Source organism: Pistacia vera, unplaced genomic scaffold (genome assembly GCF_008641045.1).
Source record: "Pistacia vera cultivar Batoury unplaced genomic scaffold, PisVer_v2 Contig152, whole genome shotgun sequence".
In the NCBI taxonomy this organism is placed as follows: domain Eukaryota; kingdom Viridiplantae; phylum Streptophyta; class Magnoliopsida; order Sapindales; family Anacardiaceae; genus Pistacia; species Pistacia vera.
In genome coordinates this window covers 711,539-739,342 of record NW_022195597.1, presented here as the reverse complement: position 1 = coordinate 739,342, position 27,804 = coordinate 711,539, and the positions used below count along the sequence as shown (strand labels likewise).

Here is a 27,804-nt window from a genome sequence, read left to right as displayed (position 1 = left end):
AAATAACTTCATCACCCGATATTTTCGATAAGGCACTTGTTTTTACCTTATTTGCTGACATGGGTTTGCAGGTTTTGGACGATCATGATGTGCAGTTAACCATTCCTTTCAATTAAGGATCTTTGCGTTTGTTTTTTTTCTGTTTGTCCAGTCAAATGAAGTTGCTTTTGAGAACTTGTAAATGTACTTCTAGTCCTGGAAGTGTTTAGTTTGAATGTTTCCATGGCTTAATTGGAACCCGAGATTTGTCCAAAATTTAATGGAGCTACTGAGGCAACTGTAGGATTAGAAGGATGGGATTCTGTGTTTTCTGGAGATTTAGTGATGATCAAAGGTCAGTTAATTTATATAAGAAACTATGTATATCAACTATCAATTATATTCTCTTCTTCATCTTTTCGTGATCTATGTTTATGCTTGTAGATCCGGGCGCTTACATTATTAATACGAACTCTTTGAGTTTATGTATGAGTGGATGGATTGCTGTTGTGCTGGAATAAGATAATCAATAATACTAAACAGATTAATGGCGGAGAAGAGCTTCATTTTCCAAGTTTCTCCAGTTCTTTCTGTAGGGATGTTATAATTCAGCATCCAAGAACTAAATATGCAAATTTCGTCAGAATCATATAAAAACATTCAATTTTGCGATGCCATTCTCTTCTTCACAGTCTGCACAGTAACAAAATCCAATCCCTTTAAGGAAGCTATTTCGTTGCACTTTTCCTCATTAAGACATGGAGCATTTGGCCCACAAAATGGAGGAAAGTCTCAATCGTTGAAATTTTTTCTCCTTGGCGGATAATTTCTTGTTACTGAATTCTTCCGACTGTTATTAGAAAATCTGACATATCTTCTTCACAAAATCCGGATTTCCATAGTCATATTTTCACCTGAGTCCTTTGAATGCTCTGTTGTTGACCATTGTTAAAAAAAAAAAAAAAAAAAAAAAGAGGACATACGAGTATCTGAAAGTTCTGTACCATTCGAAATTATAAACAAAGAAGATTCAAGGAGATAAATTAGTGATTCAATTGTAGATAACTAGTGAATTCAATTACAATTGAACAATAAGTATCTTCCTTGAGTCTCTTTACCTCATAATTCCGACACATTCATATCTTTGATCGGACATTGTCGTTGATAGAATGTATGTGTATCCATTACACATTTTTCTATTTTAAAAATTGTTGATCTAACATTACTTTCCTCGCTATAATTTCCAAGAAACAGTTTGGATTAGGGTCTTGATACCAATGGTGGAAGGACTGATTGTGCCGTTAGCAACTAAAGAAGTATACGTTACCCTCTCTACTTATTCTTTTTGTTTAACATATAAGATTAATTTGAGAAACCCAACGAGCTAGACACTGGCTATAATTGCTTGGTTTTGCATGTTGCATGGTATTTAAGTTTCATGATAATTTCAGGTACCTGAAGATCCACATGCGATTGATTTTATCACAGCGCAATGCAACATATCAATGGAGCAGGAAGCTGCAATGATCAATACAAGCAACATGGATGCTAATTTCTCATCACCAGTTAATAATGTGAATGAGATGAACAATGATATTCATTTGGCGCCACAAGTTTCAACAGCGTTAGAAAATTTAGATCATCATCAGGTTCCATATGATATCTCTGTTGGTCGAATTCGTTTATGCAGTAGTACTACTACTTCTCCAATGAACTTCTTGCAGCAATTTAATTTCGCCACTACTGCCTATGAAAATAATAAAACCAGAACTACTGATGTCTTCTTTGAAGGACCACATCATGATCAACATCATCATTTACTTTCTGATAAGCAAATGAACTCGTTTTATTCTTCATCACAATGTGGGATGATTCATCAAGAGATGGATACACATAATGCATTGAATAATTCAGTAACTACTATGCATATGCAGTTCATGGAGCCTAATTTGGCCAACGAGGAGCAGCTACAAGGGAATGAAAAGGACTCCGAACAAACCGGAGACTGAACAGTCAGATTCAATCTCAGATTGCAGTGACCAGATTGATGACGAGGTTGATGCCAAGTATCGGAGGAGAACAAGGGACCTCAATCTAGAAACCTTGTAGCTGAGAGGAAAATAAGGAAGAGACTCAATGATAGGCTTTATGCTCTTCGAGCTTTGGTTCCCAAAATTTCAAAAGTAAATCATCCTTTCTTTAATTATCATCTTTTATCTTCTAACGATAAATAAATTGTAACAGTATTATAGAATGATTCGATGTTCGATGTTTTCAGTTGGATAGAGCTTCGACCCTTGGAGACGTGATAGAATTTGTGGAGGAGTTGCAAAAGCAAGCGAAAGAGCTTCAACATGAACTGGAGGAGCATTCAGATGATGAAGGGGGCGCCAAGAACAATAATGCGAGCATAAATGGGAACCACAACATCGTGAAGCCGGAGGTTTTCAGTCAAAGTGGAACCATTCTCGGGCCTAAAACTGAACATGATAAAACTTCAAATAGGTTTCATGTGGTTGCAGCTGCTTCAGGTAATGGCAGTACTCTTCCTAAACTTCAGAAGCAGGACTTAGAATTCACTAATGACAAGACACAACAAATGGAGGTAACGAACTCTAAATATAACATCTTCTTCTTCTCTTAAATTAGGCTTTCCATATGTCAATTTTATTGTATGGAGCAAATGTACATTTGAGGTGCAAGTTGAAGTGGCTCAATTAGATAGAAATGAGTTCTTTGTTAATCTGTTATGCGAACATAGGCCTGGTGGATTTGTAAGATTAATGGAAGCTTTGAATTCATTGGGTCTGGAAGTGACAAATGCAAATATAACCAGTTTTAGTGGAGTTATTTCTAATGTGTTCAAAGTAGAGGTAAAATTATGAACACGTTTTAGATAGCAAAATTAAACTACTCTCTTAATATTAATTGTTCTAATTATTATGAACTTCTTGGTTGCAGAAAAAAGATTAACGAGATGGTTCAAGCTGATCATTATGAAGGATTCCTTGCTGGAGCTAGCAAGAAACCCGTGTAGAGTATGCCTCATGAGATGGCAAAAAGCCAAAAACTTCAGAATGCATCAATGGAGTGGAGTATAATCCTCCTCATCGCAGCACCTTAGAGTTTGACCATATAAAGAAGACACTTCTTTGACCTTAGTTTTAATCAGTTTCCCTTATGTATGATTGTCAATAAGGACAGTTTTTAATACAGTAACAATCTTTTATGGACACCTAATTAGTTTGTTTGTTCCAACACAAATAAAATTTTCTTCTTCTTGTGAAATTGAATCGGCATATCATATGGATGAAAGCTACAACAAATTTATCGAAATAACAAAATTCCCCCATCTCTTAATACAATTTAAATAACAAAACTGCAGATGAAAGAAAGAGAATCCCAAAGTTCCATCTTTGAAAACCATGGATTACAGAAGAATAATTAGTTGGTTCCACTGGTGGCAATGGAGAATCACTTGTGGAATTAGTATTAGACGAAGTAGCTTCTTTTACATTAATGCCGAACCTCATTCCTCCAAGGCAATGGCCTGCAATATTACAAATAAACCAATACTTCTTTGCCTCTTCGAGTGTGATTTGATCATTTCCACTTTCGTATTCACCTAATACTCCACTGCTCGCATCACAAGATCGATATGTCGCTTCTGTTACTTCATACACATTATGCTGCCCCTTGCTGTATTTGAAAACTGCAACAAATAATTAAAAAAAAAAAAAAAAAAAAAATCATCCAAATTACACAAATATTCAACAAGAGACTAATTAATGAGAGCGATGAAGGAAGGATTAGAGATCATACCAAGAACATCACCGACAGTGAAATTGTATTCTTGAACCCATGAATCAAAATTGACTTCTGCGTTCCAGTGTTGCTCATCACCAACTGTATAAACTTCAGACTTGATGCCCTTCAAGAACAAAAAATTAATCAAGAGAAAGAGTAGTACTATTGACCTATAATATAGGAAGATCATCATCTTATGATCTTCCATGGCTTGAAAGAAAATTAATGGAAGAACAGCAATGAAATGAATTAAGAGTATTGATGGTTGTAACTGGCTGGAGGATGTATTGAGGTTATTTCTATATGAAGCAAAGACTCAATCAAGATGTTGCAGACGGTGGAATTAAGTAATGTGATCATTTCTTTATATTTTTGGGATCGTTTTGCCTGGTTGTCAAATAATTATATAAAGCTTGTTTGTTATAACAAAGTAAAACTAGATACAAACCATAATGTTAAGATTATTGCGTTACTTAATTAACATTAATCAATAGTCAATTAGCCCATATGGGTATAGTTTATCAATAAACAAGAAATATACACGGGACCCAGTCGAGCCAAAGTCATAAATATTAGGTAATGAAAGATGGCCTCTATGTTTCCTGCTGATTAATCAAAAGTCTTCTCTTTTGTATACGTAAGATTACAAATTTATTCTCTATGAACAGGGAGAACCAACCTTAAAAGGTTGATTTGACGGTCAAAAAAATTTACTCCTTTAATTAATTTTTTTGGGTTCAAATCTTATGGTCATCTATCATATTCATAGTTTACTTTAAAATGTTGGGTTTGTAGGGTGTTTAATATTTTTTGGGGACTAGTCGAGGTGCTTGCACAAGCAGAACCACACAATATTCCAGAAGGGTTAATTGAGGTTGGTTAATAGGCATTTCTGGTTGTTTGGAATACTTCACTTTCCAGGCGTGAAGAGGGAAAGGGACATTGATGGATACATAAACTGTCCAAAATGATTGTAGGAGAAACTTGAAACAAAAGATATGATTTTTGGCTTTAACAGGAAATAATATATGCTACACATGCCATGTCAAATAAAATAAGCATTTTTCATGGTATATTTCTGTTGATACTAAAATTTGCACAAACGAAGAAATATGTAAGATCTGTGGTGGAATCTATGTAAAAGTTTATATAAAACCCGTGATTGTGATGTTGGATTGATGGATGAATGAGAAATCAAATAATAGCAAAGGAAAAGATTTTTAAAGTGGTTCGAATGCCTGATACAAATCCTAGTTCGGATCCTAATATAGATCATACGTTCACTGTTATATTATTGAATGTGTTGAAATAGTAATTTGCTTTACAATAAATTTGTAATTAGTTTTTTGCGACTTATTTCTCTTAAAAACAGATTAAAACTAAGTTTATATAATGTCAGTTACACGGTCGAGTTGGAAATAAACTCAAATTCGATAAAACGGAAGTAGCTTGATCTTTGTCCTTAATCATGGGATTCATATCCTGAGATATCTACTTGGATCTAAAAGGGAATTTATCTGTTCCAGATTCTCCGCACAACAATTTCTTTATTATTATTACATTTTTTTTTAAGTTGTAGTATTGAAATTATCTATAGCTTTTATTTTTATATAACTAGATCGTTCTATTATATAGTATTATTGGTATAATATTTTATCAAGAAAATAAATTATTGTTTTAAAGTATAATTAATATCTTTTTTTTTTTTTTTTTTGTTCTTGGCCAGTGATTTTAATAAAAGCTAAAATTGTATAACAAATATGTTAATAAGATAGTAATTGAGGTAAATAGCATCACTCTTTACTTAAAACTTTGCGGCAATTCGAAACGCCGTCGTTTCAGTAACTCAAAGCCCCAGTGCTTTCGCTCCCCTGAATCACAGCAGTCTTACTTCGTCCCAAAACCCTAAAAGCCCTAAACAAAACCACCACAAAAGCCCCAGTTCCCACGTTAAAAAATTCAACAATGGCAGGTGGCCGATTCAAAGAGCTATTTAAAAAGTACGGAAAAGTAGCTCTCGGAGTCCACTTCTCTGTCTCCGGCGCCTCCATAACAGGCCTCTACATTGCCATCAAGAACAACGTCGACGTCGAATCAATCTTCGCCACTTGGCACCTCCCCGGACTCTCAAAAAACCCGGAGGAGACTCAATCACCTCAACCCTCTGATGGGTTGATTACTATTCATGACAATACGGATTTTATTGAGGGTAATAGTAGTGTTAGTAATAAATCAACGGTTGTGATCGAAGAGGAGAAGAAGCAGAGGAATCGGACGGCTGAGCTTGCGGCGTCATCTGGTGGGGCCCTGGCTTTGGCTTTGTTATGTAACAAAGCGCTTTTTCCGATTAGGGTTCCGATAACGATCGCACTTACGCCTCCTGTGGCTAGGTTCTTGGCTAGAAGGAAGGTCATCAAGAGCAGTGTATGAAAGGTTTAATTTTAATTTTTATATATGCGGGACTTTGTTGTAATGATTTTGCTTTGGTTGGTTTTGAAGAAGGATAGAGAAGGATTAGGCTTTGAAAAATTTGAAAGTTGAAAGATTTAAATGGGAAATAAATTTACCATTTTGGTACTGCAATAGTGTTTATGGAAATTTTATACACATGAATGTGATGGTTATTGCGGGGTAAATTTTGTTATGTTTTGGTGTGTATTTAATTGAGAAGGATATAGGAATTCGATCAATTTGTGTGTTGTTTTTCTTTATGTTGATTTTGAAGAAGGATAGAGGAGGGATAGTTATTGAGATACTTGAAAGTTAAAAGCTTCAAATGGGTAACAAATTTAAAGTTTTTGTACTGCAATCATGTTTGCGATGGTTTGTGTGGGCTAAATTTTGTTATGTTTTGCCGTTTTGGTGTTTATTTGATCTAGAAAACAGAATAAATACTAGAATTTGAGTGAAAATTGGATCAATTTGGGAGAGATGGGAATGACTAGAAGGAAGAATAAAAACCTAATAACAAGTAGGCTTGCATCACTGGTAGCCGGAAAAAATTTAGGAACTAAAAGCCATAAATTGTGAAGGATAGACCCTCAAAGACTAGTAATATTGAGGGTAGGAGATGTAACATGGAACACAACTCATAAAATGGAGTACGAACTCGATAACAAACTAATGTTGCACTGATTAGCGACTGTTAGCATTGGCATACAAATTTAACTTTAAATTTTAAACTATTCATAATGAACAAATCTTCTTAACATTTTTACCAGTACAGATATTGGTCCCATTTTGTTTTACATAAGTGGAAGAACGTGGGAAAAAAAGATTCCAAACTTTGGAATATTAGCTTCAAAATTATTCACTTCAACATCTTTGCCTATTTTGAGAGTGAAAATGCATGGAACCTAAAGCTAGAAACTTGTTTGTCTTTGTTTTCCTAGTACCAAATGGAGAGTGATTGTTGGTAGTTACTGTATTGTTTCTTGATTTTGTGGTTGCTTAGTTTGGAGAGTAGCAAATTAAGAAATGAATTGGTCAATCTCAAATGTGATACAGCTATAATTTTCATATTGTACTGGTAGGATCTCTGGAAGTGGATAATTGTAAGATGTTGTTTTGTTGCATTCATAAAAGGATACAAACTTGTGCTTTTTATGGATGTGGATAATTGTAAGATGTTGTTTTGTTGCATTCATAAAAGGATACAAACTTGTGCTTTTTATGGATGTGGATAATTGTAAGATGCTGTTTTGTTGCATTCTTAAAAGGATACAAACTTGTGCTTTTTATGGATGTGGATAATTGTAAGATGTTGTTTTGTTGCATTCTTAAAAGGATACAAACTTGTGCTTTTTATGGATGTGGATAATTGTTTTGGCATCAACAATCATGTTGTGTTGTTGCATTCATAAAAAGATATGAACTTGTGCTTTTTGCAAAGTTGAATGAGATTTTTGAATTGATGTAAGGTGGTTACCAGAGATTGTAGGTTGTGTAAATTTCTGGGTAATTTACCTTGAACAAACAGATGATCAAGGTTGTTTTATAATATAAACCTTGAATAAGCATGTGTAATTCATCACAGGCCACCGATATGCTCGAGACTAATTCAACTAGTAACACACCTAATGAATAAGCGTCACCCTTCTCTTTAAGTTGATAGGTTCTGAGGTATTATGGGTTCCTTTAACTCTTGGGTTGACACACATGGTGAATCAGTGTCAGTTGCCAATCTAGCAAAACCAGAGTCTTTTACCATGGCCTGAAAGTTTTCAGTTAGTAAAATGTTGGAAGACTTTTCATGTCTCATGAAAAGCCAAAGCACCACCCACTTAGATCTCTCAACAGATTCCCAGTTTCATACCATAAAACATACGAGGATAGGAAATAGCTTGTGCTACATCAATTGCCAGATCGACGGCCAAGCGGGCCAACAACTTTCAGTTGTTTTTATTTTTATTTTATTTTTATATTTAACACATTTATTTTTCTAATTACAAATATCTTAGAGCTATATAAATTCATATAACCTGTATGTAGTTCACATATATTTGTTAATATTTCTTATAAATAATAACTAATTTTGTATTAATTATTGATTTTAATTTCATTAGTTTGATGGAATATTTTAAATTTATTGACAATTATGTAAAATACAGTCATCTGGAATCAAGTTTTTATCTACTCTACTACAATTCATTCCAATCTTAAACCCCCAAAAAAAAAAGGAATAATAGATGGTATTCATTTCTCCGCCTCTGCCACCTCTGTAACCGGTCTCTGCGACTCAACGTTGCCATCAAGAATGTAGACGTCAGATCAATCTTTTGCCACTGGACCCCGGAAGAGACTCAATCACCTGAACCCTATGATGGGTTTATTATCATTTATCAGAATAAGGGTTTAATTGAGGGCAAAGAGTAGTGTTAGTGATAAACCAGTTCTTGTGAGTGAAGAGGAGAAGAAGAAGCAGAAATCGAACAGCTGAGCTTGCGTAGATCGCCAAGGTCCTCGCTTTGGCCGTGTGGTGTAACAAAGTGCTTTTGCCGGTTGGGAGTCAGATAACGACCACACTTTATGCCTCCGTTGGCTAGGTTCTGGTATGGATGGAGGATCATCAAGAACTGAAAGTTTTTATTCTTGTTTACATTGGAATACGTCAGCGATTGTTTAGATTTAAATGGGTAATAAATTCACAATTTTTTTACTTTTTATTATTGGAATCATGTTTATAGATAAATTTTGTGATACTGGATGATAACGATCCCAATTATATGATTTCAAAATTTTATTAGAATTATCCTCAGAAATAAATTAACTCTGGCCAGATAACACCATAACACTTTACCACCATTAGATGACCGAATGATCAATTAAAATTTTTGGATGTATTACTCAAGAGGTTTTGAATTCGATTTATCTCGACTGTTAATACAGATAGCTGCTAGAGCTTACACAGTTACACCCGATTAGTAGTTTCAAGGTTCCGAGAGATTAATTGAAATACACACAAACTGACCCAGACACTCAGTCATATAAAAAAAAAAAAAAAAAATCATAACACTCTGCGGATCCAACCCAAACCTGGTTTTACAACCCTAATATGTGCAACTCCAAATCTTAGGTGTCCAGATGCATAATTAATACGATGAATGAGGATCAAAATATGCTGTTCACTGTACTGAATGCAAGAATTGGAATAAAAAATAAGAGCAAAGTAACTAGTTTAAAGTATCTGCAAGATAGCTTCTTCATGACAAGAATTATACATCATAAATTGAATACCCAAGGAAAAACTATAATTGATTCATGAATTAGAGACAAATTGATAAAGTGAACAATCATCCAACACTTAAACGCCTTGTTCATATCCTAGAGAAAGTTGTTCTATATAGACTTTGTTGTCGTAATGGTTGAACAAAAACTGGCGGCCGAAAAATCTAAGTGGGGTAAAAGATAAAAGAATGTGGTGTTAGCTGACCCAATAAAAAAAAAAAAAAAAGCATTTCAAAACTGAGAAAGACGAGTAGACCTTTGTAAGTTGATCCAACAAAACCCAGCACCTAAAATTCACAAGGCTTCCAAAAGCAAGACCGAAGAACATTTTCTAATCAAAATTCATATGAACACAGCATTCATAAACCATGAAAGCCTTTACATTGAAGGGTTACTGGAAATTGGAATTACTGGCAGAAACTAAAAAGACCTCACCAGTTCCATGGCAATGCTGGGCAGTTGGCCCTTCAAACTTTATACTATGACTATTGCAAGTGCTTAAATTCATGACAATCAGCTCCAACTTCATTCAGTGCTAAGAAAAGCTTTGGCACAATTTTAGCTAACATCAGCTTGAAACCTACGGAAGTTGAATTTGCATTATCGTTATCACTTACAGACGCATCTTCAGTGAGAGAACCAATTAGGTAGCCTTTCATATATGCATCACAGGCCTTCAGAATGTGGTAACCTCGCCTTCTGAAATGGTCTTTAACAAGCTCTTCAAAGTCCTGCATGTGTCATAAACATGTTGACAAGTAACTAGTAAGCACATTGCTGTTCTACGGAGGGTTTTTGCATTTGGTAATAACCAAGAGAAACAATTGAAAAAATCCCATATCTAGCAAATAAGTCAGCCAACAAAAAAAAAAAAAAAAAAAAAAAAAAAAAAAAAAAAAAAAAAAAAAACGAGACAGGGGACGGTGAAACAAATTATGGGCAAGAAATCAATCACCACTTCCTGAGCTCTGTATATTAATATACCACCATCACTGTATTAATCGCTTACAGAAAGTGATACTTATTGACTCAAATTTACCATGTTACTTGAATATGCAATTGATTCTTGATGCCAAGTCATGTTAAGGCACACCAAGTTAAAACTAAATTCTAAATCCAATGGGGTGGCACCTCAATCTTGTTCCAAATATCTTAAAACAGATTCATCGCAGTCCACAGAAGACACATACCAATAACAGATTAGCAACATGACTGACAAATAACTAGGCCAGGTGCAACAAAGAAGAGGTAAATGATATTTAATAATTTTAGAATAGTAAGTAAACTTAAGTTAAGATTACCGAAAATGACAGCCTTAGTCAATTTTTTTTTTTTTTTTAAGCATTAACAATCTGAAGCAATATAAACGAAGAATCAGTTATTTGGGTGGAAATGGCATGGTTTTTTGAGATGCATCCAAAACTTTTAACAACTGAAAAAACAAAATTATGACCCAATATTTTTGACACTCATGTCTCTCTCGATTTAAGGTTAAAGAAATAACCAATGTAATATTATAATTGCCAGAAACTGATAAAAGTAAACGATAAGCAGGATAATGGGAAGTAACCATCACCTTTGGGGGTTTCCGCATAAGATACATCATTGTCTTGCAGTTAAGCAAGAAAGTATTCTCATTGTATGCCAAAGAATTTTTCTCTCCCTCAGCTGTTCCAACTTGCTTATCATACCCAGCTTCATTAAAATATGGCTTAGAATTTAGCACCAACCCCTGAAGTGAAACTAGAACTTGAAGGATGCTAGATGAAGCTGAATCCCACACTTCATTTCCTCTGCCAGTCCACGTATTCAGAAGGCTAAGGCACACATTGCCTTCCTCGTATAAATTTGGATTTATCCTCCAACCACCAGAATGATAGTATGCAGACTGCACCATCACAGAATCGGTCAGGAAAAGACAAAAAGACTACTAAATCCTTTGTCATCAAATTCAAAGATAAGCAAAATTGTGTAAATTTAGTGAAATAAGACCAACTTATAGCTTATAAATAAAAACATTTAAAAGGATTTGAAGGGCACTTCTTACAGGTGGAACATCAGGATATGTTGGAGGGAGATGAAAATCAAAGAAAAAGAGGCCATCTTGGTAAGGTGTTCCATATGCCCCAACTATTACAGCTCTTAAGAGATCCATTCGATCTTCATAAACCCGTACATAGATCCCATCTGTGAAATTGTCAATTGCTTTTATCAAAGGCTGCTAAAATGAATAATGTTATAACTCTGACAGAATATATTATATACAATACACCAAAATAATCCCTACCAGGCAAGTTGTTCTGGAGGATGCTCCAATCCTGCTGAATCTTCTTGAACCACTTCCTTCCATTGTTATTCTGCAATTGTAGTGACAAAAAAGTAACTAGGCAGGGACAAACCAAATGGTAAAACTATAGTTTCAACTTCATGCAATAATAATGTCCATGTCAATATAAATGTCCAGAATATAATCATCACTTTAATTAACTAAAGAATTCTTTTTTTTTTTTTTTTTTTGTTTTCACAAAGGAAACACTTTGACGACTCCAGGGTTCACACGAAAAACAAAAATACTTGTTTTTGCATTTCCTTAAATTTAATCTACCATTTTCACTCACCCTGTCATTACATTCTTAGTTATTGCAGTAAAATATTGGTGAATTCTAAAATAGCACGGTTTAAGATGTCATACATCCCATGATGATGCAAAATCTCTGCATAATTTATGTATCATAAAATTAAATAATCCAAAAGATCGCAAGCTCCTTAAATATAACCAAGACAGAACTACTATACCTTTCACTTGCACCAAGAAATATGGTCCCGAGGATCTTTAGCTATGTCAAAGCGCTTGAAACTGAAAGAGTTTTCCATGTAACATGCTGGCTTCTTATTGTTCTCTCAAAGATTGTGCAGCATCAGAAAATTCTGGGGCCTCCACGTCAACATCTTCATGTTTTCCATGACTGTTTTCTACCACAATTAATGACATCAGATTTTTGAGAACTCAACTCATTACCAGAATCTTTTCCCCCAGAATTTTCAATCATTTCCTGTGATGGAAGTTCATTTTCAACTCTGGCATCCAAACAAACTGATCCACATTTTTTTCGCCCCCGGAGAATATTCCACTGGCCAGTCGGGTAAAACCCAAGTGCAGCTAAGGGAAGAGACAAAGCGGCATTTCTTCCAGACCATTCTCTATGCTCTCTCAGCCTCAAAGATATGCTCGTGATATCATGCAATGCAGTTTCCTGACACACCACAGACTGACGTCAATTACTCGAACAACAACAACAACAATATCATACTCTATGTACTACCTGATAATTCAACAACACTTATATCAATGACCTGTCAATAGGAAAAAAAAATTCCTTTCCCAGCGAGATATTTATCTTCAAAAAAAAAAAAAAAAAAAAAAAAAAAGGAATATTGGAGATCTTCCAACAGCATGTCGCATGGGAGACACAGTTCAGCAAATGGGTAGTCAGAATCAAATAATACTAATCCTTTTCTATGAAGCTTGATCTAAATTCTAGATGTACTGCAAGTACATATTCAACCTGTCCTGGTATGCCGTAACTTTTGTAGAACTTAATCTGATTGACAAGAGATTTTGAATTTAGGGCATTCACACAACTGTTTCAAACAAACCTCTTGAGTATTCTCAAGAGCATCCATCTCATCATCATTAACCGTTTCCCAACTAGCAGCATCATCACTTACATCACTCCCAGCAGCAATAGACTCATCATCGTCATCTCGACCAACGACATAAATTGCTTGAGGTCCAACCTAAAGAAAGCCAAAGACTCAGTTATCAAACACCAATATGCTGATTTTAGAAGTTGAGAAGGTCACCCATCATCAAATGACTGAAAAAATATCAGGCAGCAGGAGTTTATTCAATTTCTAGAAATAGAAACCTCCTAAAAGGTCACCAGCTCAATCTCACCGCCCCAAGGTTTATCTCAAATCATTAACATCCCATTCAAACACATATTAAGTCAATAAAGCAGATGACAGATTCACTACTCTTCAATCCCATGATAACATCCAATGAATAAAACAGCAGTTTTTGCATGCGTAAGAAAGGTAGAAGAGAGTAAAGTACTTGGTTCATAATATAAGAAATTCAAGTCAGTTAGAGATTGACAGTTAATGGAGCTCAAAAATTCATTCCATAAATATAACATATATGATTTCACAATAAGGGAGTGAATATACCATAGAAACCATGCCATCAGCCCATGTAACTTCAATATCACCATTCTTGAGGCCAGTAAATTCCCAACCCAAGATAGATCTGTAAAGTCCGTGCAGGACTCATCTCCGGATGCATCCTCTACTTTCTTAGACCCTGAGTTTTTTTCACATCCTGTTTACTCTCATTTGGTCCAATTTGATTCTCTGATTCCTCAACAGAACCCCCATTGGCTGGTTGCATGGAATCTGAAACTGGAGACAATCAACAACTACAATCGCCATAACAATAATCATAATCAGTATTGTCCCTCCAGCTCATATACACTTACAATTTCCTCCTTGTCAAACTCCCGGGGATCTTCTGCCCTAGCAACGGGTTTCAACCACCTTAAACAGCTGTCCGCTCCTTTGCATTAACCGTTTTTACAACCCCAACACCGCCTAGCTTCACAAGTATCACCCATCACGTCTGCCTTCTCTACCACATACTGTTCTGGAACAAATTCATGATCACCAGACTATCAATTGGGATCAAAGTTGTCGAACCTAGCCCACGTTCTATGGTTTCCGTCCTGCCACACCACATCAACCCTCGTCCTGGTATTGACACATCATAAGAGCTTTTTCAAAATTTTCCTCTTTTCTTTCGAGCCTTCTTGTCTCTCTTAATTACAATCTTACGAATCTTTTTTCGATGAACAGCCAAGGTTCATGGCCAGTATCCTTTGAAACTGACAATGAACGATTGCAAGAGCTAGATTCAGAGAGGCTCTACTTGCAATAGTTTCACTGTTTTCATCAGGTGCAGTTTGGGATCAAGGTCCATGGATTCATCATTCTCATTTGAATCCTCACTGCATTTCTTCTGAGTCACACCTGCTGACCATTTGATCAGGATCTAAATCACTTTTGACAGAATCATTAAGTTGTAATCTTGACAAGCCTTGTCTAAGGAATGGGGTGTTTTTTGCCAATGATGGAAGAAGACACCAATCACCTACTTGCCAATTTGCATGAGCAAAACAAGACAACAGTTTTAGGTTCTTTGGGCTCTGTTCTTCAGCTGGGGGAGTAGAAAATCAGGTCCATAGCCAGCAGATGCTATCCAATAAATAAATACGGATCCAGCTGTAACTTTAGTTACAGTACCTTCCAAACGATTAGCTTTCCACAAGCCATAACCACCTAGAATTCTTGAAAACCGTGAGGAGGCAGCCCTTACACCTGTCCAGGTAGTAGGAAAAAAATGCCCATCATCTTCAATGGTAGTTTTCGGAGTTGGTCTGAGGCGCAGTGGCTCAGCCCTCATAACTTTACACAAGAACCATCATCAAACAAACAGTCACATTGTCATACACATCATTAATTCTACCCAGCCAAGGACCAGTCAACATAATCACCCACAGTGAAATCCCTCACACGTTGCAAGTTTCTGGATGAGATATCTTTTTACAGTAGATCCATCAGGAGCTAACAAATCAACCGAGAGATTGACATCCACCACGACACCCACTGCCCGGTCGGCTCTGAAGCAGCAGCAACATAATCCCCATGTAAGAATCCCCGATCAAACTGTTACATCATTGATATTTTGAACTGGCTCAGTGTCATCCATCCAAAGTACCCGCACCTGATCGTTTGAAGAGAACCACATTATAACTATCACTTCCTCTGCTTACGCTACCATTCTCATTAGAGTTGTTATTCCCTTCCTCATCTTCCCCATCCTCATCATCATCTTCAACATCATCCTCATCATCTGTTATGCTACTATCTGAATCCGAGTCACCAGCAACTTCACTCACAATCCCAGTCGCACGACTCTTATTACTTCTCACAACATCTTGTCTATATATATATGGGACACTATGCAAGTTCCTAACAACCTCACTCAATCTGTTAACTCCATTGCCTTACTATTTACACTTGCTTCACAAACAACCCTTTTGTTGTAGAATCATCACGCTTCAAACCATTTTCATCCAATGCACTTGTAGCAGGCCATTAACTTCAGAAGCATATCACATTTCTCAGTCTCCATCTAACTACAAAATCCTAAACATCATCAAAACCGTCGTTCCCAATCTTATTTTCAATACAAAATTAACATATACCCACTATACATCTATATAATGTTCTAATTCATTCCCAACTATCATCTTTCAAACCCTAACACACGCTATATTCAAAAACGATATTTCATAAAAAAAAAAAAAAAAAAAAAAAAAAAGAACAACTGAACCCTCATTTTCTACATTTATCTAATTCTCCTTGAAGCAAATGAACTCTAATCAAATACAGAAGCTTTTAACATGAAAGTAGCATAAAAAAGACACGTAGCATCGACATACAACTAAAGCATCAATTCAAAAACGACAATCCGAATTAATATTCATAAAGAAAAGGCTCGCAGCAGCTCTGAAAAACCTAGAGACCCGATCGCTATTTTGATTAATAACGAAAGCTAGCTCAAATCAACGTAATGATAAGAAATGAAGAACATTATTTTCCAAAAAAAAAAAAAAAATTATCAGCTTACTGAATGATTTAATTAGTGGATTATAGAGGGATCAACGGAGAACCCGGCGGAAATAAAACGAAGATTAAAAATGAAAATATAAAAAGTTTTTGTGGATATTTCTTTCAATTTTTTCGATTTTTTTTTTTTTTTTTTTTGGTTTCTTATGGAAGTCACTGTGTTCTTGATGGACGTTTGAGAATATATGCCAATTGAGAGAGAGAGGAGGGGTAGAGATGGAATTCAGAAGTCGAGGGGAGTAGGAACAAGGAATGTACATATTTACCCTTGATTGATGAGTTTGATACGTTATCTAACCAAAACAATTTGATGATTTATTGTGGCCGTTAGATCTGTGGACTAAAATGGAATTTACCAGGTTGGGATTTTTTTTGGGGAATTGTTTTACTTTTAATAAAAAAAGAATTTAATTACGTTTTATTTGTTTTACTGACTTTTATCTTTGTTACTTTAGTTTTTTTTACTGTTTTACCCATTACTTAAACTAGATATGGTCCGACAACACAATTATTAAGGTTGAAAAACAATGAAAAAAGAGTGATTGTTAATTATAATTAATAAATGAACTAATTTATAATTTATTTTACATGTTTTAAATTAGTTGAAATAAAAGAGTTTTAATTTGATTTCTTGATCTCTAGTTGAAGAAAAGCATGGATATGGCTTTTCAAGAGACAATTTTCAGAACAGAAAGGTAGCCTTTCTTTGCAAGGTTTTATTTATATTATAGTTAATTTACTCAATTTAAGCTTAATTAAATTAGAATATTTATAATTTTTAAGTAATTCAAAATATTCTAATTTAGGTCTCCCTTCATGGTGATTATTTTAAATTAAGCTAACACTTTACCCATAAATTCGGAATTTCCAGTATATTTTGGCTTCGCCACTATATATCATATTCACCCAATATAGTTAAATTGATTTTAAGAATTGATAACACCAAACTTTGAAGCTCTTGATAATTTTGAATTCAAGACCCCTTTTTATTGAAGGCTTGAATTTTTCTCTTAAATAAAAAAAGGTAAACTCACATCTATGTGGCATAAAATTAAAATTAAAATTAGAAGTGTTTAAAGTTTGATCCACCTATTTGTAATAGGAGTGACTACTAGTAGGCACAGGCTAGGGACCTCTCTCTCTAGCCGCAACCGAAAGCTCAAGGGGATTCTCTGGTCCCGACCCGTAGCTCGAACAAGAATTCAAGGCTCGTTTATGGTTTTGCATTATATTTTTTTTTAATTTTTAATGATTAAAAAATTATAATTAATCAAAATATCAAATTTAATATAATACATTTACATAATGTAAATATATTATATATTAATGGTATAGTATTATGTAGTATTGTTTATTAAGATAGAATATTGATATATGAATATATGATTACGATAATAGCATATTATGTTTAATATATAATGTATAATTTTTGTTTTATAGTATATCATGTATAATGTATAATATATAATAATAAATTATACCATATATATTATAATGTCTCATTAATATTTTAAATAATACATAACATTATACATAATGTATTACATATGATACATTATACATATATATTATAATAAATTCTAAATAAATAGCTACCATAATATAATAAAGGCAATTAGGTAATGAAATTGAAATAATGATTCAATGATGAACAAAAAAATTAATAATGATTTATTATCATCAATGAAAATATCAAATGATAAATTATACATAAATAACATATATATTATGTATATCAAATGATACATTATACATATATACCAAATTTATTATATATTATAAATATTTATAATGATTTATTATATTTAATATAATTTTATTTATTACCTATTTGTATATGGTTTTATAAAATATTCACACAATTATAATTTATGATTTCATTGATTGATTTTCAATTATTAAAATTAATATACGATTAAATAGTTAAAATTAAACCTTACTATATATATATATATATATATATATATATATAGACGGGGACAGGAACAGGGCAAGACCAATCTCGTCCCCGAATTCGGGGACCAATTTTTGGCCTGGGCCCGACCCAAACCTCGAATAATTCGAGGAAACTCTGCCTTGTTTAGGGTAGGTCAGGACGGGTCCCTATGGGAAAGAGTATTATGCTTATCCCTAGTGACTATTGAAGGGATTTATCATACTATCAACTTGAGGGTCCAAAAAGATTAGTTGAGATGCGTGCAAATTACCCAAACACTCTCGGTCACCAAAAAAAAGAAAAAAAAAATTAAAATTTTGTTAGATATATGAATTTTATTTTAATAACTAATTATTGTTACAACACCACGTTATTTTTCGAAAAAAATATATAAATTCTTCTAGGGAAAATGTAACAACTCACATCTATGAAACATTAAACTTAAAGTTTCATTCAAAATAATGATATTTATTTATAAACTTATTTTTTTTTTTTTAATGATTAGGGGTATTCGGGTCAACTTATGCACAATGCAACTAATCTCTTGGGACTCTGAAATTACCAATCGGATAAGAGCTCTAGTGACTACTCTTATTAGTAACCGAGGAGGAACTAAACTGAGAACCTCTTGAGTAATACATCTAAAAGTTTCTACCGAATAACTCGACCATCCAAAGATAGTACTCATTATTTTTATTTCCCCTAAATGGTTTTCTCATCTTGTTTAGTTAGAGGAGATTTAATTATTTTTTTAAAATTAAAAAAAAAAATGAATTTATTAGGTTACTTACCAAAACGACGATGCATTAACTGATATTAGATCTACTCGGGATTACCAACTTTGCCCTTGGCAGGTAAGAGAGGGAAATTAAGAGACTGGGATATTTTCAAAAAAGCCCTTCAAGTATGATTATTCTGCCAGCCACCCCTTAAAATAATTTCTCAATTCAGCTCAGCAGAGAGAAACGGGAATCACCACCTTCTTCATCCAGCGGAGAAGATGATCGTGTGCGTTGCGGTCGTTGGCCATCAGGTGCACCCTCATTCTTGTGAAGTTTACATCTTTTTTCTCCGGTCCCTTAAATCTAACTTTTTCCTCTTTATTTTTTAATTATCTGTATTCTGTAGAACAATCCGCTCTACATACAGAGCTTCACAGAGGCAGATGACGCCCTCAAGCTGCATCACATCGTTCACTGTTCCCTTGATGTCGTTGACGAGCGAGGTATATGAAGTAATTGGAATATCTCGACATTCGTTTATTTTCTTATTGTATTTCTTTTTCTATTTTATGATGTGATCTTGTTGTATAGTATAAGAAATAGTTGAATTTGGATTATTTTTGGAATGATATGAACTGGGTTTTTGATTATATGTTGTTTGAGATAATTTAGTGTTCGGATCATGCTCATAAACATTAAAAAGGATAGTCTTTTGCTTCAAGTTTGTACTTTTGCAGTTCAGTTTTAGAGTTTTTGTAGGGTTTTGGGAAAGGGGATCTGTTTATATTGTAATATTCTGATAATTCTGGGGCGCTGTTTTGATATGCCATTAGTTTCTTGTTCCAAGTCACTAGCGTTGTAAATGTAGTTATAGAATAGATCACGGAGTCTTTCATGGTTTACTAATAGTTGGAGTTTCAAATTTTGATTTCTGATTGTGAATATGAATATGCACAGTTAACAATCCGAAGAAGTCTGGACCGACTCTGAATGAGACATTTTTGGGTCTGCTTTATCCGACTGAAAACTATAAAGTGTAAGAAGTTATATTATAGACACATTTGGATATATTTTGGTTGTCATTATGTAACTTTTGATTTTCTTATGCAATATGTTTTCCTCAGGTATGGCTATTTGACTAACACAAAGGTGAAGTTTATCATAGTGGCCACCGACTTAGATGTCAGAGATGCAGATGTAAGGAATGTAAGTATTTTGTTTTTTTGGTAGCCATGTCTTACCAAATCACTTGTATGAAAGTATTGAAATTATGATTCATGAATGTTATCTGCTTCATTATGTTTTTTGTTTAAGGTAGACATAGCACTGCTAAGGTGCAATAATGCATCATGTCTATCTCCTGTGAGAATTCTGAGATTTGGTTCAGTTACAACCAGCAACAAATCTTTAAGGATTAACCTTCTGAAACATGAATTTGATGCTTGGAAATAACTTGTATGAATAAACAACAGGGGGTTCATTCAATTTGTGGCATCAGATGCATCTGATATATATTTGTCATCTAAACTGCTGATATGTCTTGATGTATAGTGAGACCTTCTGGATTCAGCAATTCCTAGTCAAGGTTCTGAACTTTGTTATCCTTGTAAATACTGTTGTTGCTATTCACCTGTTATTGTGCCTGTTCTTGATGATAAGTGAATCATCCTAGCTTGGGTTCCATATAATCAATTCTAGATTTTCTTGCCATCAATTTAATTGTTTTATAGATAGGTAGACACTTGTTACTTATATTTAGTTCTAAATGATGCACAGATTAAGATTTTCTCTTGATATAAGTCCCTTCAAATTTTCAATCTACTTCCCTTCTACTTGTTTGTAATTAGAACAGTGATTTAGGATGTTGGTTTGCTTGTAGCTGAGTATTTTTTGTTTTTGTTTTAGATGTTAAAATTTATATTTGCCGGAGACTTTCAATTGAAGTAAGGGATCTGACGTGTTCTTCTCTGTGTCAATGAAATTATTGTATAGTTCTTCAGGAGGTTCCATGCCGCATATGTGGATGCAGTTTCAAACCCATTTCACGTGCCAGGTAAAAAGATAACATCCACAACTTTTGCAGAAAGGGTTAGCACCATTGTCAAGTCATTTGGGTTGAGTTCAGCTGGGTGATTGGCCATTGTAAGATGTACCCTTTTTGGATATTCCTTTATTTGTATTCATTACCTTTGTTATTTTCCCTCAGCATCACTCAAAAATCGAACAGATTTAATATCATTTATGGTGTTTTTTCAAGAACTCAGAATCTGATTGTACCAGATATAAAGCTCGTGATCATCATCTTTCTTACTAGTTTTGCAAATAGTGACTTGAAAGAACCAACCACCTCTCGCTTCAAACATCAAAATTTGTAATTTTGTTTGGAATCCTATGTTAATGGCATAATCTTCACTACCTGTTACCTAGATGTAAATTCTTCACTAGAAACAATCTGTTTCCTTCTCCAGGTTTTACTACCGCTTCACATTCATTTGTGTGACCATTAACTGCAAAGCATATTTAAGTCCCATAAATACTTTCATATATACTTCAAATCAATGGTTTTCAATCACATATTTAGTCATTTTAAAAAAAATTGTCAATCATAGAATTGAGAAAAGAAAAGAGATACATATGAAACCGGCATTCGTTGGCTTAGTATTCTGACAACAATAGGATGTTCATGAAAGAATTGAAAATTTGAAAGAAGTTAAGAGGGGACCGCATGCAGAAAACCCAAATTCATTCACGAGTTCAAGAATTTTAATGAACTAGGCTCAAACGAGTCTTGCAGGGGCAGAGCCAGCCATCATCAGATGCTGGCCATTGCAAAACAGAGGCATGGTTCCTAAGGAGAGAACACAAAAAGAGGAAGAGAATTTAATCATTTCCCAGCTCCATAGATGCATCAAACAATAACATACAGCAATTAAGTGAGAAAAAAAAAAAAAAAAATCTTGATGTCCAACCTAAAGAAAAGCCAAAGACTCAGTTATCAAAACAACAAATATGCTGAATTTAGAAGTGAGAAGGTCACCCATCATCAAATGACTGAAAAAATATCAGGCAGCAGGAGTTATTCAATTTCTAGAAATAGAAACCTCCTAAAAGGAGTCACAGCTCAATCTCACCGCCCAAGGTTTATCTCAAATCATTAACATCCATTCAAAACACATATTAAGTCAATGAAAGCAGATGACAGATTCACTACTCTTCAATTCCATGATAACATCCATGAGATAAAACAGCAGTTTTTGCAGCGTAAGAAAGGTAGAAGAGAGTAAAGTACTTGGTTCATAATTAAAAATTCAAGTCAGTTAGAGATTGACAGTTAATGGAGCTAAAAATCTCCATAAATATAACATATATGATTTCACAATAAGGGAGTGAATATACCATAGAAACCATGCCATCAGCCCATGTAACTTCAATATCACCATTCTTGAGGCCAGTAATATCCCAACCCAAGATAGATCTGTAAAGTCCGTGCAGGACTCATCTCCGGATGCATCCTCTACTTTCTAGACCCTGAGTGTTTTTTCACATCCTGTTTACTCTCATTTGGTCCAATTTGATTCTCTGATTCCTCAACAGAACCCCCATTGGCTGGTTGCATGGAATCTGAAACTGGAGACAATCGAACACACATCGCCATAACAATAATCATAATCAGTATGTCCCTCCAGCTCATATACACTTACAATTTCCTCCTTGTCAAACTCCGGGGATCTTCTGCCCTAGCAACGGGTTTCAACCACCTTAAACAAGCTGTCCGCTCCTTTGCATTAACCGTTTTTACAACCCCAACACGCCTAGCTTCACAAGTATCATCACCATCATCAGCTGCCTTCTCTACCACATACTGTTCTGGAACAAATTCATGATCACCAGGACTATCAATTGGGATCAAAGTTGTCGAACCTAGCCCACGTTCTATGGTTCCGTCCTGCCACACCACATCAACCCTCGTCCTGGTATTGACAATCAATAGAGCTTTTTAAAATTTTCCTCTTTCTTTCGAGCCTCTTGTCTCTCTTAATTACAATCTTACGAATCTTTTTTCGATGAACAGGCCAAGGTTCATGGCCAGTATCCTTGAAACTGACAATGAACGATTGCAAGAGCTAGATTCAGGAGAGGCTCTACTTGCAATAGTTTCACTGTTTTCATCAGGTGCAGTTATGGGTCAAGGTCCTGGATTCATCATTCTCATTTGAATCCTCCACTGCAATTCTTCTGAGTCACACCTGCTGACCAGTTGATCAGGATCTAAATCACTTTTGACAGAATCATTAAGTTGTAATCTTGACAAGCCCTTGTCTAAAGGAATGGGGGATGTTTTTGCCAATGATGGAAGAAGACACCAATCACCTACTTGCCAATTTGCATGAGCAAAAAAGACAACAGTTTTAGGTTCTTTGGGCTCTGTCTTCAGCTGGGGGATAGAAGAAGTCGTCCATAGCCAGCAGATGCTATCCAATAAATAAACGGATCCAGCTGTACTTAGTTACAGTACCTTCCAAACGATTACTTTCCACAAGCCAGATAACCACCTAGAATTCTTGAAAACCATGAGGAGGCAGCCCTTACACGCTGTCCAGGGTAGTAAGGAAAATGCCCATCATCTTCAATGGTAGTTTTCGGAGTTGGTCTGAGGCGCAGTGGCTCAGCCCTCATAACTTTACACAAGGAACCATCATCAAACAAAACAGTCACATTGTCATACACATCATTAATTCTACCCAGCCAAGGACCAAGTACAACATAATCACCCACAGTGAAATCCTCACACGTTGCAAGTTTCTGGATGAGATATCTTTACAGTAGATCCATCAGGAGCTAACAAATCAACCGAGAGATGACATCCACCACGACACCCACTTCCCGGTCGGCTCTGAAGCAGCAGCAACATAATCCCCATGTAAGAATCCCGATCAATAACTGTTACATCATTGATATTTTGAACTGGCTCAGTGTCATCCATCCAAAGTACCCCACCTGATCAGTTTGAAGAGAACCACAATTATAATCTCACTTCCCTGCTTACGCTACCATTCTCTTAGAGTTGTATTCCCTTCCTCATCTTCCCCTCCTCATCATCATCTTCAACATCATCCTCTCATCTGTTATGCTACTATCTGAATCCGAGTCACCAGCAACTTCACTCACAATCCCAGTCGCACGACTCTTATTACTTCTCACAACATCTTGTCTATATATATATGGACACTATGCAAGTTCCTAACACCTCACTCAATCTGTTAACTCCATTGCCTTTACTATTTACACTTCTTCACAAACAACCTATTTGTTGTAGAATCATCACGCTTCAAACCATTTTCATCCAATGCACTTGTAGCAGGGCCATTAACTTCAGAAGCAGTATCACATTTCTCAGTCTCCATCTAACTACAAAATACTAAAACATCATCAAAACCGTCGTTCCCAATCTTATTTTCAATACAAAATTAACATATACCCAACTTATACATCTATATAATGTTCATATCATTCCCAACTATCATCTTTCAAAACCCAAACACACGCTATTTCAAAACGAATATTCATAATATCAAAAAAAAAAAAAAAAAAAGAAACAGACTGAACTCATTTTTACATTTATCTAATTCTCCTTGAAGCAAATGAACTCTAATCAAATACAGAAGCTTTTAACAATGAAAGTAGCATAAAAAGAGACACGTAGCATCGACATACAACTAAAGCATCAATTCAAAAACGACAATACGAATTAATATTCTATAAGAAAAGGCTCGCAGCAGCTCTGAAAAACCTAGAGAACCGATCGCTATGTTGATTAATAACGAAAGCTAGCTCAAATCAACGTAATATAAGAAATGAAGAACATTAAATTTCAAAAAAAAAAAAAAAAATTATCAGCTTACTGAATGAGATTTAATTAGTGGATTATAGAGGATCAACGGAGAACCCGGCGGAAATAAAACGAAGATTTAAAATGAAAATATAAAAGAGTTTTTGTGCGGATATTTCTTTCAATTTTTTCGATTTTTTTTTTTTTTTTTTTTGGTTTCTTATGGAGTCACTGTGTTCTTGATGGACGTTTGAGAATAATGCAAATTGAGAGAGAGAGGAGGGGTAGAGATGGAATTCAGAAGTCGAGGGGAGGGTAGGAAACAAGGAATGTACATATTTACCCTTGATTGATGAGTTATGATACGTTATCTAACCAAAACAATTTGATGATTTATTGGCCGTTAGATCTGTGGACTAAAATGGGAATTTACCAGGTTGGGATTTTTTTTTTGAGGAAATTGTTTTACTTTATAAAAAAAGAAATTTAATTACGTTTTATTTGTTTACTGACTTCCATCTTTGTTACTTTAGTTTTTTTACTTTTTACCCTTACTTTAACTAATATGTCACGACAACACAATTATTTAAGGTTGAAATAACAATGAAAAAAGAGTGATTGTTAATTAATTAATTAATAAATGAACTAATTTATAATTTATTTTACATGTTTTAAATTAGTTGAAATAAAAAGAGTTTTTATTTGATTTCTTGATCTCTAGTTGAAGAAAAGCATTGATATGGCTTTTCCAAGAGACAATTTTCAGAACAAGAAAGGTAGCCTTTCTTTGCAAGGTTTTATTTATATTATAGGTATATTTCTCATTAAGCTTAATTAAATTAGAATATTTATAAATTTTATTAAGTAAATTCAAATATTTCATTATTTAGGTCTCCTTCATGGTGATTTTTTAAATTAGCATAACACTTTACCCATAATCGGAATTTCCAGTAATTTTGGCTTCGCCACTATATATCTATATTCATCCAATATATGTTAAATTGATTTTAAGAATTGATAACACCAAACTTTGAAGCCTTGATTAATTTTGAATTCAAGACCCCATTTTTTTGAAGGCTTGAATTTTCTCTTAAATAAAAAAAAGGTAAAAACTCACATCTATTGGCATTATAAAATTAAAATTAAAATTAGAAGGTTTAAAGTTTGATCCACCTAAGTTGTCTAATAGGAGTGCTACTAGGGATAGCACGGCTAGGACCTCTCTCTCTAGCCGCAACCGAAAGCTCAAGGGGATTCTCTGGTCCCGACCCGTAGCTCGAACGAAGAATTCAAGGCTCGTTTATGGTTTTGCATTATAATTTTTTTTTATTTTTAATGATTAAAAAATATAATTATCAAATCAAATTATAATTAATGATTATACATATGTAATTATTAATAAGTATAGTATTATATTATTATGTATTAAGACGTTTATATATATATATGAATATGATTAGATATATATATGTATATAGTAATGTATATGTATATGTATAATTTAAATTAAATAAATATAATTATACTATATTTGAATTAGTAATAGTAAAATTATCTATTATATTTATATAATAATGTAAATATAGCTACATAATATCATAAATGCTTAAATAGGTATAAATTAAAATAATGAATTAATGGATGAACAAAAAAATTATACAATTATTTGATATTAAATATCATATTATTAATATCAAATGATAAATCTTATATCATATAATACATATAGTACATTATGTATAGTCAACATATTAGCATTATATTCACATTATGATCCAAATTTATTATATATTTTAATATTTTACATTTTTATTTATTTTAATTAATTTATTTATTACCTATTTCGTATATGGTTTTATAAAATATCATCACACATTTATAATTATGATTTCATTATGCTTGATTTTCAATTTTAAATTATCCTATATACACTTATAATATTATAATAGTAATAATTACAAAGGAACAGGGCAAGACCAATCTCGTCCCCGTAGTTCGGGGACCAATTTTTGGCTGGGCCCGACCCAAACCTCGAATAATCGAGGAAACTATGCCTTGTTTAGGGTAGGTCAGGACGGGTCCCTATGAAAGAGTATTATGCTTATCCCTTAGGACTATTGATAGGTTCATTATCTATCAACTTGAGGTCCAAAAAGATTAGTTGAGATGCGTGCAAATTACCCAAACACTCTCGGTCACCAAAAAAAAAAAAAAAATTAAAATTTTGTTAGATATATGGATTTTATTTTAATAACTAATTATTGTTACAACACCACGTTATTTTCGAAAAAAATATAAATTCTCTAGGGAAAATGTAACAACTCACATCTATGAAACATTAACTTAAATTCTTCAAAATAATGATATTTATTATAAACTTATTTTTTTTTTTTTAATGATTAGGGGTATTCGGTCAACTTATGCACAATGCACTAATCTCTGGGACTCTGAAATACCAATCGGAAAGAGCTCTAGTGACTACTCTTATTAGTAACCGAGGAGGAACTAAACTGAGAACCTCTGAGTAATACATCTAAAAGTTTCTACGAATAACTCGACCATCCAAAGATAGTACTCATTTTTATTTCCCCTAAATGGTTTTTCTCATCTTGTTTAGTTAGAGGAGATTTAATTATTTAAAAAAAAAAAAAATGAATTTATTAGGTTACTTACCAAAACGACGATGCATTAACGATATTAGATATACTCGGATTACCAACTTTGCCCTTGCAGGTAAGAGAGGAAATTAGAGACTGGGATATTTTCAAAAAAGCCCTTCAAGTATGATTATTCTTCCAGCCACCCCTTAAAATAATTTCTCAATTCAGCTCAGCAGAGAGAAACGGGAATCACCACCTTCTTCATCCAGCGGAGAAGATGATCGTGTGCGTTGCGGTCGTTGGCCATCAGGTGCACCCTCATTCTTGTGAAGTTTACATCTTTTTTCTCCGGTCCCTTAAATCTAACTTTTTCTTTATTTTTTAATTATCTGTATTCTGTAGACAATCCCTCTACATACGAGCTTCACAGGCAGATGACGCCCTCAAGTTTTTTTT

General features: G+C 34.1%; 3 protein-coding genes and 2 pseudogenes across 3 annotated transcripts; 3 read left to right on the top strand and 2 right to left on the bottom strand.

Moving 5' to 3' along the window:
- Positions 1–1,256: 1,256 nt before the first annotated feature.
- On the top strand, positions 1,257–3,080 carry LOC116124398 (annotated as a pseudogene).
- A 166-nt stretch (positions 3,081–3,246) lies between these two features.
- Positions 3,247–4,168, bottom strand: LOC116124503 (basic blue protein-like). The gene is made up of 2 exons (XM_031410242.1): positions 3,802–4,168; positions 3,247–3,691 (listed from the first exon to the last, which is right to left on the bottom strand). The coding sequence occupies exons 1-2, from the start codon at positions 3,992–3,994 to the stop codon at positions 3,336–3,338; spliced, it is 549 nt and encodes a 182-aa protein (XP_031266102.1). The 5' UTR covers positions 3,995–4,168; the 3' UTR covers positions 3,247–3,335.
- A 1,435-nt stretch (positions 4,169–5,603) lies between these two features.
- LOC116124490 lies at positions 5,604–6,552 on the top strand. Its single transcript, XM_031410230.1, has one exon. The coding sequence runs from the start codon at positions 5,752–5,754 to the stop codon at positions 6,214–6,216; it is 465 nt and encodes a 154-aa protein (XP_031266090.1). The 5' UTR covers positions 5,604–5,751; the 3' UTR covers positions 6,217–6,552.
- A 2,962-nt stretch (positions 6,553–9,514) lies between these two features.
- On the bottom strand, positions 9,515–15,763 carry LOC116124397 (annotated as a pseudogene).
- A 3,350-nt stretch (positions 15,764–19,113) lies between these two features.
- Positions 19,114–21,231, top strand: LOC116124466 (trafficking protein particle complex subunit 2-like protein). Its single transcript, XM_031410204.1, has 5 exons — positions 19,114–19,229; positions 19,325–19,421; positions 19,876–19,954; positions 20,043–20,124; positions 20,911–21,231. The coding sequence occupies exons 1-5, from the start codon at positions 19,197–19,199 to the stop codon at positions 21,049–21,051; spliced, it is 432 nt and encodes a 143-aa protein (XP_031266064.1). The 5' UTR covers positions 19,114–19,196; the 3' UTR covers positions 21,052–21,231.
- Positions 21,232–27,804: the final 6,573 nt, after the last annotated feature.

Coding starts and splice junctions, on each gene's coding strand:
- LOC116124466 (XM_031410204.1), top strand. CDS start 19,197: ATGATCGTGTGCGTTGCGGTCGTTGGCCATCAG. Junction 19,422..19,875: donor TGATGTCGTTGACGAGCGAG/GTATATGAAGTA, acceptor GAATATGCACAG/TTAACAATCCGAAGAAGTCT. Junction 20,125..20,910: donor GAGATGCAGATGTAAGGAAT/GTAAGTATTTTG, acceptor ATTATTGTATAG/TTCTTCAGGAGGTTCCATGC.
- LOC116124490 (XM_031410230.1), top strand. CDS start 5,752: ATGGCAGGTGGCCGATTCAAAGAGCTATTTAAAAAGTACGGAAAAGTA.
- LOC116124503 (XM_031410242.1), bottom strand. CDS start 3,994: ATGGAAGATCATAAGATGATGATCTTCCTATATTATAGGTCAATAGTA. Junction 3,692..3,801: donor CACTGTCGGTGATGTTCTTG/GTATGATCTCTA, acceptor TATTTGTTGCAG/TTTTCAAATACAGCAAGGGG.